This window comes from Vanessa atalanta, chromosome 8 (genome assembly GCF_905147765.1).
Source record: "Vanessa atalanta chromosome 8, ilVanAtal1.2, whole genome shotgun sequence".
NCBI lineage: Eukaryota > Metazoa > Arthropoda > Insecta > Lepidoptera > Nymphalidae > Vanessa > Vanessa atalanta.
Genome location: NC_061878.1, coordinates 7,846,607 through 7,862,576, shown reverse-complemented (window position 1 = coordinate 7,862,576; position 15,970 = coordinate 7,846,607). Strand labels below are relative to the sequence as shown.

At 32.4% G+C, this 15,970-nt stretch overlaps 1 protein-coding gene across 1 annotated transcript; it reads right to left on the bottom strand.

Moving 5' to 3' along the window:
• Positions 1 to 992: 992 nt before the first annotated feature.
• LOC125065760 (putative inorganic phosphate cotransporter) lies at positions 993 to 11,281 on the bottom strand. Its single transcript, XM_047673566.1, has 8 exons — positions 11,245 to 11,281; positions 10,088 to 10,302; positions 7,171 to 7,410; positions 5,218 to 5,427; positions 4,579 to 4,746; positions 3,890 to 4,106; positions 2,673 to 2,911; positions 993 to 1,220 (listed from the first exon to the last, which is right to left on the bottom strand). The coding sequence occupies exons 1-8, from the start codon at positions 11,279 to 11,281 to the stop codon at positions 993 to 995; spliced, it is 1,554 nt and encodes a 517-aa protein (XP_047529522.1).
• Between the last annotated feature and the right edge of the window lie 4,689 nt (positions 11,282 to 15,970).

Below are 15,970 nucleotides of genomic sequence, written 5' to 3'. Positions count from 1 at the left end.
AACATTGCTTGATAACATAAAAAAACATGCTGGATCTCTCCAAAGCTATAGTTGAGTAACCTCCGAATTCTGGGTGGGGGGCAATTTTGCGCTCATCTTGCTTCCTTCGCTGTGGACTTCTGCAACATAACGGGACCCAACTCTAACTTGAACGCCGTTCACTTGCACCTTGAGACGGCAGCCTGCCTGTACCACTTCTCTTTCTTAACCAAGGTACAAATTGGAACATTTTTTTGTACCACGAGCTGGGGTGTGCGTTTACGTCAGAGATGATATCTGATCTCGACGCCTTGGCAACCCTGATGCTATCGATTATCTAGCTGCGTTTAGACTGCGATGATGACCTTCCGCGAATCTCCACGTGTCTTTATAGATCTCATAGCGGTAATGGCAAAACTGACCGACTGTTGAGCACGTCCAAATCACTACAGATTCCGTGCTCCAGCAGATCCCGTCCGCAGAGATCGTAAATTTTATGCCAACCATGCCGAATGGTTTGGATCACGCACTACCAATCATGCAGGCAGATCTGTTCTCGACTTCGCTTTAACATTTGATTTGACACAACTGGACAAACGCGAATACCGGACGTGAAATTCAACAGGGAAGGTGATCATACGATTATACACCTTTCTTGTTGTTGTTTATATTCTTGTCTTTTTTTAATCTATTTCACTTCTGTACGCTAAATATATGTATATGCTCTGAGTAATTATTCTCTCTAATTCCTGCTTCCCCTTTCCTTCACAGGTCTACGCGTGATGGCTCGCTATGTAACCGCCTAACATCGATCCCATCGCGCACAAAGAAATTTGGCAACTGTTTTCTTTGTCGTACCGCCTAAAAATGGAACTCCTTACGAGCGCACGTGTTCCCCTCCTCTTACAACCTGGGTGCTATACTATGCTATATAAAACTGCTAGTTATCTTATTATAATTTTAAATTCTAATATTATTGAAAAAAAAACACAGTGGTTCGATATTATTTTATTTTAGTCTTTAGATGGCGAATGGTCGTGTTTTGGATATACTGCGTTTTTCTCCGAGTCTTCTGATCTTTTCCTAAGAGGTCCATGTTTCCAATTCGGAGGATAGCCATACTTGTCAACATCGTCCCACCACTGTGGCTCACCAGACCCCCATATCAAATATATGATGTTTGTTGCGATTAGAACAACAAATATTGTCCAGAAAGCTAGGCGCCATTGTTGAATCGTTTGCTGAAATCAAGAGTGCTTATTATAATTATTGATATAAGAAATAACATCGGTATATTAACAACATAAACATAAGATTTGGTTTAATCCTAGGTCCGATAAAACTTTACATAATACATAATTATGACTGTGTATACTGTTATTAATTAGTTTTTTGTAACTTCCGGTTTAGACATTTAAATTGATCTTATTTGTAAATAAATATAATTTCGATAATAAAATCAAAATAAACTTCAAATATATGCCTACATGTACACGTGACCTTAAAACATTATTTTAGTTAATTTTGCAGTCAGTATTCGTAAACAGATTTGCCTCTCCTTGCTTTTGGAAACTCCAGAAGCACCTTTAAGCTTTATAAAAAAACTTTGTACTGCTGATAGTTTTATGAAAGTTTCTGGCACAGTAACATCAGAGTTCAAAAGATGACGTGTGAGTGGCCACGAATAATTGTTGACAAAGAAAATAAACGCGACATTTCAGTATGTGCCGGACTTTAGGTACTAGATATTATAATATTAGAGTACCAGGAAAGATAGAAGGAAGTAAGATTTTATGTTAGTTTGTTTCGTTTAAAAACGCGTCTAAATGAAATTAACGCTTGATTTATTTAATTTTCACCTTTAACCAAACAAAATTCATTCAAGCATGAATTTTTGGCCTCCACTTCAAATACCAACAAAAACACAATGATGCCTAGTTTTTTCTACATTATTTTTGGTCAAATCACGGAGCATTAAATATTAAAAAGCAAGAGTTAGATAATTGTTATATGAAAATTTACATAATGTTTGATAGACGCGATTATATCACTAAAATACATGCAAAAAAATATCCTTGTCAACATATTTATTTCAGACATTTAACATTACAGAGCCGAGATGGCCCAGTGGCTAGAACGCGTGCATCTTAACCGATGATTTCGGGTTCAAACCCAGGCAGCCACCACTGAAATTTCATGTGCTTAATTTGTGTTTATAATTCATCTCGTGCTTGGCGGTGAAGGAAAACATCGTGAGGAAACCTGCATGTGTCTCATTTCAACGAAATTCTGCCACATGTGTATTCCGCCAACCCGCATTGGAGCAGCGTGGTGGAATATGCTCCAAACCTTCTCCTCAAAGGGAGAGGAGGCCTTTATCCCTGCAGTGGGACATTTACGGGCTGCTAATGCTAATGCTAATGTATATTTATTTCATATACATATTTATTTCATATACATATTTAAATTTCAAGTTAGTAGTAGTTTCAAGTTAGTTCAAAAATTCCTTTCCGTTTTCTTGCATTGTAATTTCTGAGCTATACTTTAACACAGGAATTTAATTAAAAATCAATTCTACCTGCACAGACACTGACCAAAGTGACTTCATAAAAATGTGGAATAAATAAACCATCAAAAAGTCCATTTAAATTTCTCATATTGATATAAATTGTATAGATGCAATTCATACTCACATCAGGTGTCAATAGACCAATCATGTATGGAGTTATCATCCCTGACACAGCAGCCAATCCGTTAACAATAGCGGAGCATGTCCCGGCGTAGTTAGGGGCAATGTCCATGGCATTGATCATCACACTACTAAAGAAAGCCGCCATAAAAGCCATGTATGCCACGAAAAGTCCAACCGCCTGAATACGGTCACAACCCGAGTACGAAGCGAGAATAATAAATATCGCAGGCACAGCGGAGGCTGGGAAAAAAATCATCTTCCGTGAACGTGATTAATTCAGGGACATATTTTACTAATGCAGTAAGTCGTAAAAATGAATGAAATTATGAGGAAAAAATGTATGTTGCTCCTGTTTGTTGTTGATTCAAAAAATAAACATTGCAATTTAAATCCACATTTATAATGCCTACTATACAATAAAAAACATGGGTGTTGTAAGAAATATTTTACAACACTAATGCGCCACCAATATTGGGCACTAAGATGTTATGTCCCTTATGCCTGAAGGTACACTGGAGCACAACTTCATTGCATATTTATTTACAAGACAATCTTAATTTACAAAAACACATATCGAGTGCCACGTCTTAACAAAAACAACTCAAAACAAACGTTCATCGTGCAATAAGAATTATAATAAAAAAATTATCTAAGTATATACTAAGGTTTCAGCGCAATAATTAATGAATTTCAAAATTTGTTAGGGAAATAATTATTCGATTAACATAAAGTAATTAACGTAATCAACCGACGTCGGGTTTCCAAAACGTTGATTAACGCTTTTTGTGCACTAAATTGCTGATAAAGGTGCTTTTTGATATGAAATTATTTGATAATTTAACAATTATATTAATACATATTTAATGATATTAAATATATTGTTTAAATATTCATTTATGATGATGAAGCGATAAATATTTACATATTTGTCTATCTGAGAGAATTTTAAAACAAACAAAATATACATTCAGATTTTTTTGAAAAATGAATTAGATTGCTATTTTTTTTTCTATTGAAAATTTTGATATTGATTTTATAAATTGTGACTTTCTATAAGCTTGTATTCGAAATCAAAAGTTATTATATTCAAAGTTTCAATAAAATAACTATGAATTAATTGAATTAAAAATGCCTTGATTCGTTCATTTGTATAACTATGTAATTACTTTTTATATTCGTTTACGATAAAATCTACAATTATAGATATTATATACTTACATAGTGTTGTATAAATCTTCCTGCCAGTAGCAATGCTGTGCCATTTATTACGAATGCAAAAATCACAAATACTGGCAAATATGAATGAAAAAATATACATAGCGACATAAGGTAGAGCAGCCATCAGTCCAGTTTCCTTAATATTAAACTTTAAGACATCAGAGAAATACTTCGGCAAATCAGTAATCATTGTGAAGTAACCCCAATCGTGACCGATCTGAAAAACAGTTTATTAAGTCAAAAGTGCAAATCAGGGAAGTGAACCAGTTAGATCAAAACAATTCCTTTAACTTCCTGCAGTTAGATTATTTGCTAAAGTAATAATTGACATGGCGTCACTCCAATATAAATAAAAGTGTTCGTATTTATATTATTAAGTCAATATTTTTGTAGTTGCCGGATGTATTTCGCTCTTCTTAGAAAAAATACGTTAGTTCATAAAATGTACTCACGAGTTCGGAAAATTGTAAGTATATTTTTTATTTATTATTAAGTATATATTTGATTTGCCAAAACAATCAATTTCAAATGAGATACAAACTGTCTACACTTTTTTCATTTAAAAATCTTAAGCCGGATGTTGAGTAAAAAAACTCTCAAATACATTATACAAGTTAGATTATCATTTTAAAGAATTCATAGTGTCATTATTTATGTATTGAATTTACTAAATGTCAAAATAGACTTACCGCTGCTATCACTAGGGACCAGACTGGTGCTGATCTGAAAATAGCTTTGAACGGTACAGGATCCAGCTTCTTATGCAGGCCCGAGGCAACGACAGTAGTGTTTAAGTAAAGTTTCTCTTCGTCCGATATGAATGGATGCGAATTAGGGGAACTGTAGCATAGAAGTGACTATAACGATAAAAAAAAGTTATTATTATATGGATTAAAATCGATAAAAATTCCATATTCGGGAAAATTACAAATATGTAACTTTATCAAAATGTCTACAATTGCGAAAAACATATTCCAAACGTGTACAATAACGTATGGTAAATAGACGTGCACGCAATTCCGTAGACGTGAATATCGAACATGGAGATCATTTTTTTATTATATTACTGAAACATCTCATTTCTCCGCACAGAAATATATTTTATGTTGATTTAGAAATTGGAATAAATTGGAATAGCAACAATAATTTATAAAGTATATTACATACATTCCAATTTTATTTTCTTAATTTCCTTAGCGACAACTTGAAACATATATATACTGTTAAACGCTATATAGGTACATGATTCCCTAATTGCTCTATTAAATACGAGTACCTATAGCCAGTTTTAATAAATTTTATATTTTGAAATATAATAAGTAACTTACAAAAAATATAAACCAAATGATGCCCATTCCACCGAACACATAAAATACATTGGCCCAGTCGCCGTCATTTGCCAAGAGCAATCCTGTAATGAAGGGACCCGCGATATTACCGATTTGGGACCCTCCAAAGATCATTGCCCCAAAACGAGAACGCTCTGCCGGCGGCACCCAACGTGCCATTAATAGAACAAATCCTGGAGTCACCGGACCCTGAAATGATAACATTCATATTTATTTGTATAGACAATTATTATGTTGTAAAGTTTTTTTTAATATGGTATCTATTTCATTTATATCATACGTTAAAATCTTTCGTAATATTTTTGATGGCAAGTAAATCCTAACTAATATTATAAATACAAAAGATTTTTTTGTTTATTTGTTTGTTACGGTTGCACGACTTAAATACTTAACCGAGTATAGAAAAGGTCTTATAGTATCCAACTACTTCCCGCCCCCTACATCACACGCGAAGCTGCGGGCAGCAACAAATCATATATCTCTACGTCTATCCTTAACAAATACTATATGTTTCTTATTTTTATATACTCCTTAGTAAATGTATTTAAACGTGTCCACTATTATATTTTCTAGTGTAATTACAAAAATAATAAAAGTACAATAATCTCATAGAGACAATTTACATGCGGTTTTCCTTTTAGCTAAACGAAATGAAGAAACTCTGTCGAGGATAATTTGCACCAATTATTTAACGAAGTGGTTAGAAATATAAAACCTACTTTGTTTTAAAATAGTTTGTACCAGGAATATTTCAACTTTCATAAGGAGTATCTAAGAATAGTAGTATCAAGGATGCTTGTTTCGTGAAACAATAAATTGATAAATATCATGTATAATGTAATTAATTAAATTCAATTGCTGTCCAATGTGTGGAGTTCCGCTTGATATTTGGAGGAACTGTGAAATACAAGTAAAGAGCCTGTGCTAGTTTGTCAGCTCGTCTGAGGAATTGCGAAATGATAATGACATAATCCGTAGGTGTTGGTTAAGTCCGTTAATGTTCAATGTATTTTTGTTAGGGGGAGCCCCTTTTTATTATATTTGTAAATTTTCCATAACATAATTACAAAACACAGTAATGAACTTAAGTGTTTCCAATGACAATTAGTTCACACTTCGAGTGATATTCATAATACAGTATACTACCTTCTCGATACATTTATATCAATGGCAGAAATTAACAGTACTGAGATTTGTTATTTAATATATTTATTACATGATAAAAATAAAATTCCATTTCATATATTTGTATATACAATTATAATGTCATACCTATTTATTTCATGAACTTTTAAATATAAGCTAAATATAACGATCTTATTTTAAGCATACGATAAAATTCTCTTTAAATAAACTCAATCTTTAGCAATTGGAAACTTTTGTGAATATTGTTGAATTGTATATCCATGAGGACTTTACAAAAGCACCGAATGGAAAGTTTTAATATTGAAATTCTTATAGAAGTATCACGTTGAGATATTTATTTTTTATTGCATTCAATATATTTTACTTATAGTACAAATCCATCAAAGTAAACGGGTGTTATATCTCTTTACTGCTTTGACATTTTAATGTAAGACACATATATAACCATTACTTTGTCAATAAGCTGAAAAATACTGCACACAAGAAGTTATGCCCAGAATGTCTAGTATAACACTAGCTCTATCACTATTCAAACTGTAATACAACAATACTTTACCAAACTACTATTTGGCAGTAGAAGAACTGATTACTGATTACAAGGGATTATGTTTATAAGATATGTTGTTATTGCATCTTCACGCATAACATCTCAGTTTCCAACGTTGGTGCGATGTAAGGTATGCTTAATTTACGGTGAATTCTACAAGCAGTGGAGATCACTTACGATCAGGTGGTCCATTTGTCAGTACGCCATAAAAAAATAACCACATCATAAATTACACCTACCTCTCCCATTCCACTGATAACTCTCATTACGAATAATCCAATAGCTCCCCACATGCCAACTATTAATGGTGTAAGCAACGTAGATATCGAAGTAGCCAGAAGACTAAGTCCTATAGTCCATTTTCCGCCGAATCTTTCCGCCAGAAGTCCACCAGGCAAGTGAGTTACAACATATCCATAATAAAACGCACTTAGCAGTAGACCTTGCGTCTTTTCGTCCCAGTCGTATCGATCTCGACCCTGAAATAATTTTTAATTTACCTTTCTACAATTAAGATATTAGAATACACATACACACTACACTTATAATTATTGTATTTTTGTCGTTTGTTTGATAAAAACCTCATTGATGTCCATTAATAACTGCATATCGATAGGTCTATATTTTTCTTCGACATCATGTTACTATGTACTATATATGTATCTATATTCGACAATATATTCATTTAGATTGAAAGGAAATATGTCACAATCTTTGTGTGCAAAAACCAAAGCACAAGATTATTTTCTTAACATAATTGCTAATTATATCTGTAGTTTTTGCTGTTATTATATATTATCGAGTAATATATGAGTCAAGTAAGTATACATAGCATATATGCGAATAATAAGCTTATGAGAATAATGGTATAGGTTGCCTAATGTATTTTATTTTATACAACGCTCACTTGAGAAAGAAATCTCGACTAAATTTATTAATATTAAGCTGGTCTTTGTTTAATTAATCTAGTTATCAACTTTTTTATTATTTAATGTAAGGAAATTTTCACTGCAAAAAATCTTGCAATAATATAATCATGACACCAGTTAACGTTGTACACGTCTTAGGAGATATATTTACTATTAATAATTGATTTAATTTATACTTAACGTTTGTGGCATTATTATAGCACTATTTTGTTATATATAGCATAAGATTTTGTAATGGCAGAATATATAAATGCATTATATATTCACATACAGTCACGTTATATAAATTAAAGTAACCACAAACTCTTATTGATAGCCAGTACTTCTATTCATTGTAAGGATGAATGTTTTTTTTTATTTTCCAACCGCAACTTGTCGCAAGAAAATATGCTAAATAATGACCATGTAATCTGTCAATTTACCTCTTAAGAAAATGTCCTTGACGTGAGATAAAATGCTTGAGATAAGAAGTGAAGCGGAAACGAACGCATTGCGTTTATACTTTTTCGGCTATTACACATTAATCGGGTGCGATAGTGTGACTATGACATTACATTACACACATAAATATATGTAATGTCGCAATACAATCACTTCGAAAGTCGAAGTATACGGACAAAGTATCCGTATAATATCTTTATATATTCATTTTATATAATATTGTTAAAATATGGCATCTTAAAAGATAATTATAATATTTTTAATAAAGTAAGATACCTATTTCATTTTAAGCCCATTTTTATTAGATAACTTCATTAGCTTTATTTCTATTGTTCAATGGTAAGCTAAAAATATCCTAGCCATTAAAAAAAACAGAACGTTATGTTATTTAAATGGAATGTTTTATATTTTTACTACAACAAAACCAAAATCAATCAAGAGCGTAGCTTTTTAGGTTTTTAACAAACAGTAAATACAATAAAAATAAAATACATCTCTTTCATGGTTTTTTTTTTTATGAGAAAGGTCTAAAGAACCTATCATTTATTGTAATTATATAATAAACAGAAACTATCATTGTGATTGGATTCCGAGTCTCGATGTCTTAAAGAGCAAAATGATTTTTATAGCAAGACGTGATTTGCTAAAGTAAAAAAAGTGAAGGGTGTCCTATATTTGTTTTGAATTCATCTCGTGCTCATTGGTTCAAGGAAAATGTGAGGAAAGAGACATATGATGGATATTTCGTAAAACATACACAGAATTATAATCCCGAGAGATAAATACAACCCAAAAAGAAACGGCGTGCGTGAATCATGTACACAAAATACAAATCCTTCTCGATGAAAGATCGAGTTCTTCGACTTTAAGCAATATAAATATTTTTCTTGTGACATGTTCTATAAAAAATTGTACATAGACTCCCTTAGTAGTTCTATACGTATGGATATTAATAACTGCAGAGCCCGCCAGTTAGGTAGTCGATTTTACAGGAAAATAGTTCATTTTGCGGTTGAGGGTTTTGGAGGTTGACATTATCGTTAAGCATTATACAGTGAGCCAGTGTACAAAATGTTGTTAGCAATTTTTTTCAAAAGGAAGAAAAAACAATAACTGCCATTGGTACTAGGTAAAATTTTGATGCTTCTTGGTAATAAAAATATACAGGTAAACAAGAATAAATAAAAATACAAATCAAAGATAGATACACTAAATGCATGGACAAGGTGTCTGTGGAGGTACAAATATAATAATAAAAAAGATATGGTACTAGGTCAGAAAAATTAACTATGTAACAACTCCCCCGGTAAGATGGTGCGACAAATCTTATCATCTCTATGGGATCTAGTAAATCTCAAATTAGTCTGTATACAATGTTCTTCATTAGAGATTACTAAATAACTGAATTCCACATTTAAATACTGCAAGTCATACCGGAATTAAAAAACACACAATTCAACCAAATGTGCATTTTCGGATGATAGATTTTTTTTCTAATCATATAAAATAAAGAAAAATGATAACTTATAAGTAGTTCTTATTTAAGTGGCGTAAATTTAAATAAATAAAATGTCATACTCTCAATTTAAGTCTGAAAATCCGATAACAAACTTTTCATTAAACGTTGGGTATTATCTATTGCATTGCAAGAAAGGATAAAACGAGATGAGATTGAATAGAGATGAATAAAAGAGAAAACTTTGCCAACTGCTGCCCAAATTAGAAGGATTGGGGCTTGCAAATAATTATTATTAACTATATTTGTATAAAGACAAGTACTTCTTACCGTATAAAGGTCTGATGGATTTGTTGTCAGTACCGAATCCGTTATATTATAGTTTGTTGGATCTGGACAAGTTTTGCCAACAATATGTCCTCCTGACGAAACTTTTTTGACCATCTTAACGATGGCTACACTCAAACAAATCCTCATCGTATATGTATTTGCTAATGCAAATAGGCCGAGCAAACCAAAAATATATCGCTGTGGTACAAATAAAACTAAAACACATGCACGAAAACAAACGATATAGATAGACATTAGTTCATAAAATGTACTTGTACTATGATACTGGACCTTTAATTATTATCTAAGTATCGAGTGAGTTAATAATAATATCTGCCAAATAAGGAAGGCATTACTTAGGTATTACCATACATTTGTCACTCATTCATAATTTCTACCGCCAAAAAGCAATACTTCGCATATTTTTGTGTTCTTGTGCAACTACAAGCACAAGTGACATAACATCTTAGATCCCAAATTCTTACAGTAGCAACATTTATTGCCAGTAGTAACCACTAGCTATTCGCCCATTTGTTGGTCCGCCTACCCATACTATAAAAAATTAACAATTAGCTCTAGTTTTTTATTAAACTAGAGCTAATTGTAAATTGTTAATTATATATATATATATATATATTATAAGAATTTTTATTATTTTATGACAGCATACAAGGCCAAATAATTCAGTACACGTATGGTTCGTAGGTTTCAATGGAAGGTTGAAGATTCGAATCTGATCAAACAACACTGAGGCTTTCATGGGTTTAATTTGTGTTCATTTCCTGCCTGACAACATGACATATACCTATCTCACAGTTTGCCTAGTCGTGTTTGTTTGTTAAATTTACATACGGTTTCGAGAAAGTAATTTGCCAATGTTAATTAATGAATTAATTATGTTAATTTGAACTATCAATAAAATATGTTAAAAATACGGAAAGCACAGGATCTAAACTCTTTTAAACTCCAACAATTGTCCCAGGTGGATCTATATATGGAACAGAAATGAACACGTATACAAGCGCAATGTAGTGGTACCATAGCCTTCCTCCTTCTGATTGAACATGAGGCGACAACTTGGCAGCAATGGGATGTTCCCTTTCCCATACTTTAATTTAATTATTGACAAATATATTTAATACCCTTAAGTGTCCTACCTTTGTTTAATACTAGCCGCCATCCTTTGAGCGTCATGTCACCTTTTATTATTATATTTGTTGTATCAAACTCTCCGTTCAAAATATAATCGAACTAAAACTGAGCACTCGTCACAACGCCGAACTTATAAAATAAAAAATGTCTAGCTACGAAATATATCTTATGCAATTGTAAAAATATTAAATGATTGAGATAACTATATGTGTTTAATAATAATCCACGTTTTAGTTATATTATCTGAATCACATGGCAAAAACTGAAGTTCACTAAAATACGCAACAGTAACGAGATGATAGTATCAATGATTAGAGCACAATATCTGAAGGTAGTCTAAAAAAAGCAGATAAAACAGCTCGTGCAATATAATGATAAAAAGTCTCAACTATGCACTGGAATTGAATGAAATGAATGAAATATACTTTATTGTACACCACAAACAGAAATAAAGAAACACACAGAAAAAAAAGTAAAACAAAGTTAGTAAAATACAAAAACTAAAAATAAAAAATAAATGTTGATTACGAGTATTGTACAATGGGCGGACTTATGGCTAAATAGCCATCTCTTTCAGACAACCCAATCTGAGAGAGATTTTTAAAACCATCGGCGCAGGCGGTGCAGTCTTAAGCTTACATATAAATATTTACACACTACTACTTATACTTACTACATATAAAAATATGTATATATAATATATGTCTCTATTATACACTAATACATATTTAAGATAATAAAATATTTTATAAAGGAAATTAATTAAAGTCGTCTAAATTATTGTTTAGGTATTAGTTTTTAACGGCTTTTTTAAAAGCTGAAATTGATGGAGCTTTATTACATCTACCGGAAGGGCATTCCATAACTTTATGACCTGTACAGTAAACGAATTGTTTAGGAATATTGTTTTGTGAACAGGCATTTTGAGTGTTAGGTACCGCTTAGATCTTAATAAAAAAGGATCCCCAAGAAATTCATATTTTATAGTTAAATTAATTTTATAGTTTAATTTTCTTCTCAGGTCCGAGGTGCTAAATTCCGAACCGGTGGTAGATTTTTGACAATCAATAAGCAAGTGCAAACACTTCTATATTGAATAAAGATTTTTGACTTTGACTTTTGAAATAGCGCACAGTACAGAAGGGAAAGAATATGCAGGTTCCGGCGAATACGAATAGGAAGCCACTTGAGTCTCGAACGATATTCGGAGACATGGTCATATTTTCGCAGGCAAAATATGAATCGAATAGCAATATTTTGAAGTCGCTCAAGTTTATTCAGTTGGTCCTCGGTCAGATCAGGATAGCTTGCATCTGCGTAATCTAGAATTGATAAAAGGAGAGAGTTTGCTAGCATAATTTTGGTAGGAACTGGGAGTACAGATTGGAGTCGCCGTAATGAGCTCAACGCAGCGAATATTTTCCTACTGACTTCTTTGTACTGACCATGATAATGTCTGATCTAAATACACCAAGATTTTTAACGTTGGAGTAGTAGGGTATTGTAGTGCCTCTGTATTCAACAGCTGGTAAATTTAATAAATCTGCCTTTGAAATCATGCCTGGACTACCAATTATAATTGCCTGCGATTTACTTGGGTTGATGTTAAGTCCGTATTGTTTACTCCACTCAGAGATTTAAACAAGATCGTCATTAATAGCATCAATCGCTGCAGGAAAATCTTTAACCGTTGCATGTCGATAAATATGGATATCGTCTGCATACATATGGTAGAGAGAAGAAATGCCTAAAGGGATAAAATTAATGAAAAGTGAAAAGAGTAAAGGAGATAAGACGCCACCTTGAGGAACCCCTGTCTGAACATCACACCATGAGGAGAAAGTATCATTATGGCGAATACTATGTAGTCGGCCCTTGATGGTCATGATCAACACAGTTAAATGCGTTGCTAAAATCCAAAAGAATCAAAATTGTGAGTTGTTTATTACCCATGGCTGCTCGAATGTCATCCGTAACCTTAACCAAATCAGAGACCGTACTTTGACCTGCGCGGAAACCGGAATTATACAAATAATGAAATTGAACGGGGCCTAAGTTGTGGAAAAGGACATATTTATGATTAATATTTTGTATATTTTCAGTTGTATTTAGTCAACAAACACCAGTAAATAAAAATTCAAATGCACCGCAAAAATAGTGCCAATTTGCCAAAAAAAGTGCGAACTTCCGATATTGCTTAAATAAGTTTTTCAAATTGATAGAGAACAATCTCCTGATTGATAATATAGGGAAAGGAAGGTATGATCTAGAAATAATTTTTTGAAAAAACTAACGCAGAAAAAATTGTTGATCAGCCTAATGAGAAAAGGCTGTCAGGTTAATTAGATGCGTCCAGGTTTTTTAGAAAACTGTGCCCGCTTAAGTAGATACTTACAGGCAGATGAGGAAATATATGCAAAAATGGTCGTATTACATTAAAACATGCTATTATTTTCGTAGAAAATATTTTTAAATAAAATTGATATAATTTGAAAAATAAGGAAAAAAGCGGTGAAATTGTGGAACATAAATATAATTCTGAAATAATCATAATCTTACTCTTGAATAAACTGAAGCACAGCCTCACTCATAATCTTAATAAGCAATTAAACACTTAATAGATAGCTTAGTAATAAACGAGCACAGTGCTTATCGTCTCTTATAATAAAAAAAACTAACACGCACGTACGCACGCACAAGCTAAGAACTTTAGCGAATCTTACCATTATAATATAAATATTTATAATCGTTATGATTATTAACAACATAATAAGAAGGATTCCAATTCTATTTTTTCAATTTCGAAAATATCTTCTAGCTGTCACTGCTGTCACTATCGTCCTTAATATTATCCGGAACGTTTTCCCTATCTTCATCTTCTAATATTTGATCTAAGGAGCTTCTTTGTAATTCAGATGGTAAATCTAATACAAAAAATGGATCTTTTAGTCAAAGCTACAAGAGATAGAGACGGATTCAAAATAGTTGTGTGATCAACACTTTTGATTAAAATATCAGACATCATTTTTAATTTAGGTGGTGCTCGAGTTGGTGTTTCGCTAACGCATCGGCGTCTGGTGATGTAAATACCAGCGCATTCAGAAAGGAATATAACCCTGCCCTCAGGTCCTTCAAATAAGTTATTGCTAAGGCGAAGACGGAGTACATTGGCAGAATTGACGAGAGACGCGGTGCGCCTCCTTTCAAGAACACATGCGTTCTGGTCTCTCGATAAGGGAACTGGCAAATGGGTCACCTGATTTTAAGTACTCACCACCGCTCATAGACATTGGCGCTGTAAGAAATATTAAGTATTCTTTACATCGCCAATGCGCCACCAACCTTGGAAACTAAGATGATTAAAGAAAAACACTAGTTATTAAGAAGCTTCTGCATCGTTGCAAGCAATTGTGATCATAATTAAACAGAGAATAGAATGAATGAAATCTTCAATATTATTCAGAAATTTACTTGTGAAATGTATAATTTAAAGAAATACGTAAATGACGCCAGATTTCAGCTGTTCCTTGATACATATAAGGCTGTTGCTATCAACGAACAATTTTAAGAATACGGGGAATTAATCATCAAGACACATATTTCTTGATGAGGATCAACTGCCAGCTTTTCCAGTCGATTCGGTCCAATGTCCATCAGGTAAATCAATGAAATACAATAAAATATTCTGTTATTAATAATACAATCACACTTGGCATTATGTATAATGATTTTATTTTCGTACAGAATGTGGTAACCCTGTTAAACGAGGGCGATGAAGATCTCCAAAACTTGGAAGATTTAGAGTGCTGCATTGTATCAACGGAAGTCGGCAGACCTAATAAAGAACAGTGAATCATTTTGATTATATTTAGCCAATGTAAAATTTATTTATTCTACATTTCAATTTCGAGTTGTACTTTTTATTGTAAAAAAATAAATATCAAAATCACTAGAATTGGCATAAATATGGAGTTTACTAAATTGTAAGTATGTGGAACACTAGCTCTTAGACTATAAGAATATGACGTTATTAAGCTGGTTTTGACAGATATTTGAACTAAAATGACACTAAAATCGCTAACAATACCAAAATATTTTACCAAACTAGTTGTTTCCTATCTTATTTTTATATGACCCATTAAACATGTATATAATTCCTATATGTCAGTGTACACTGTCATTTCTCTTATCTACCAAATTATTAGACAACATTCCAGTAACTAAATTTTACAGTTTAGTAATTAATGGTTGTCTGGCAATTATGACGGTAACGTGCAAGTAACCATACTTGGAAATTATCGTCATTATTTAAAAATTACGTATGGGCAACTTTTGCTAAAATCGTGTTCTACATCTTTCTAATGTCAAGTCAATGATGAAAGAAACAAAAAACGTGGCTCGTTTTCCACCACCCTAAGATATTGACGTCGTAAGAAATTCTAAGGATTCCTTCAATCTCCAATGCACCACCAATCTTGGAAACAATTTCGTTAAGTGTGCCTGTGGGTCAGTCGGTTAAATAAAAAACAGGTATCAAGAAACAGGAAAAATATATTATAAAACACGACAAAAATATGGGTACAATGTAGCACAAGTGAATAATAAAATTTGTTTGATGAAACAATAACCTATGTTATTTATTGATATAAACAATTTCAATCCACATTTTTCCGACTGCACAATCAAGCTGAATCAACAGATTAATTTAACATTAAAACTCCACCTACCATC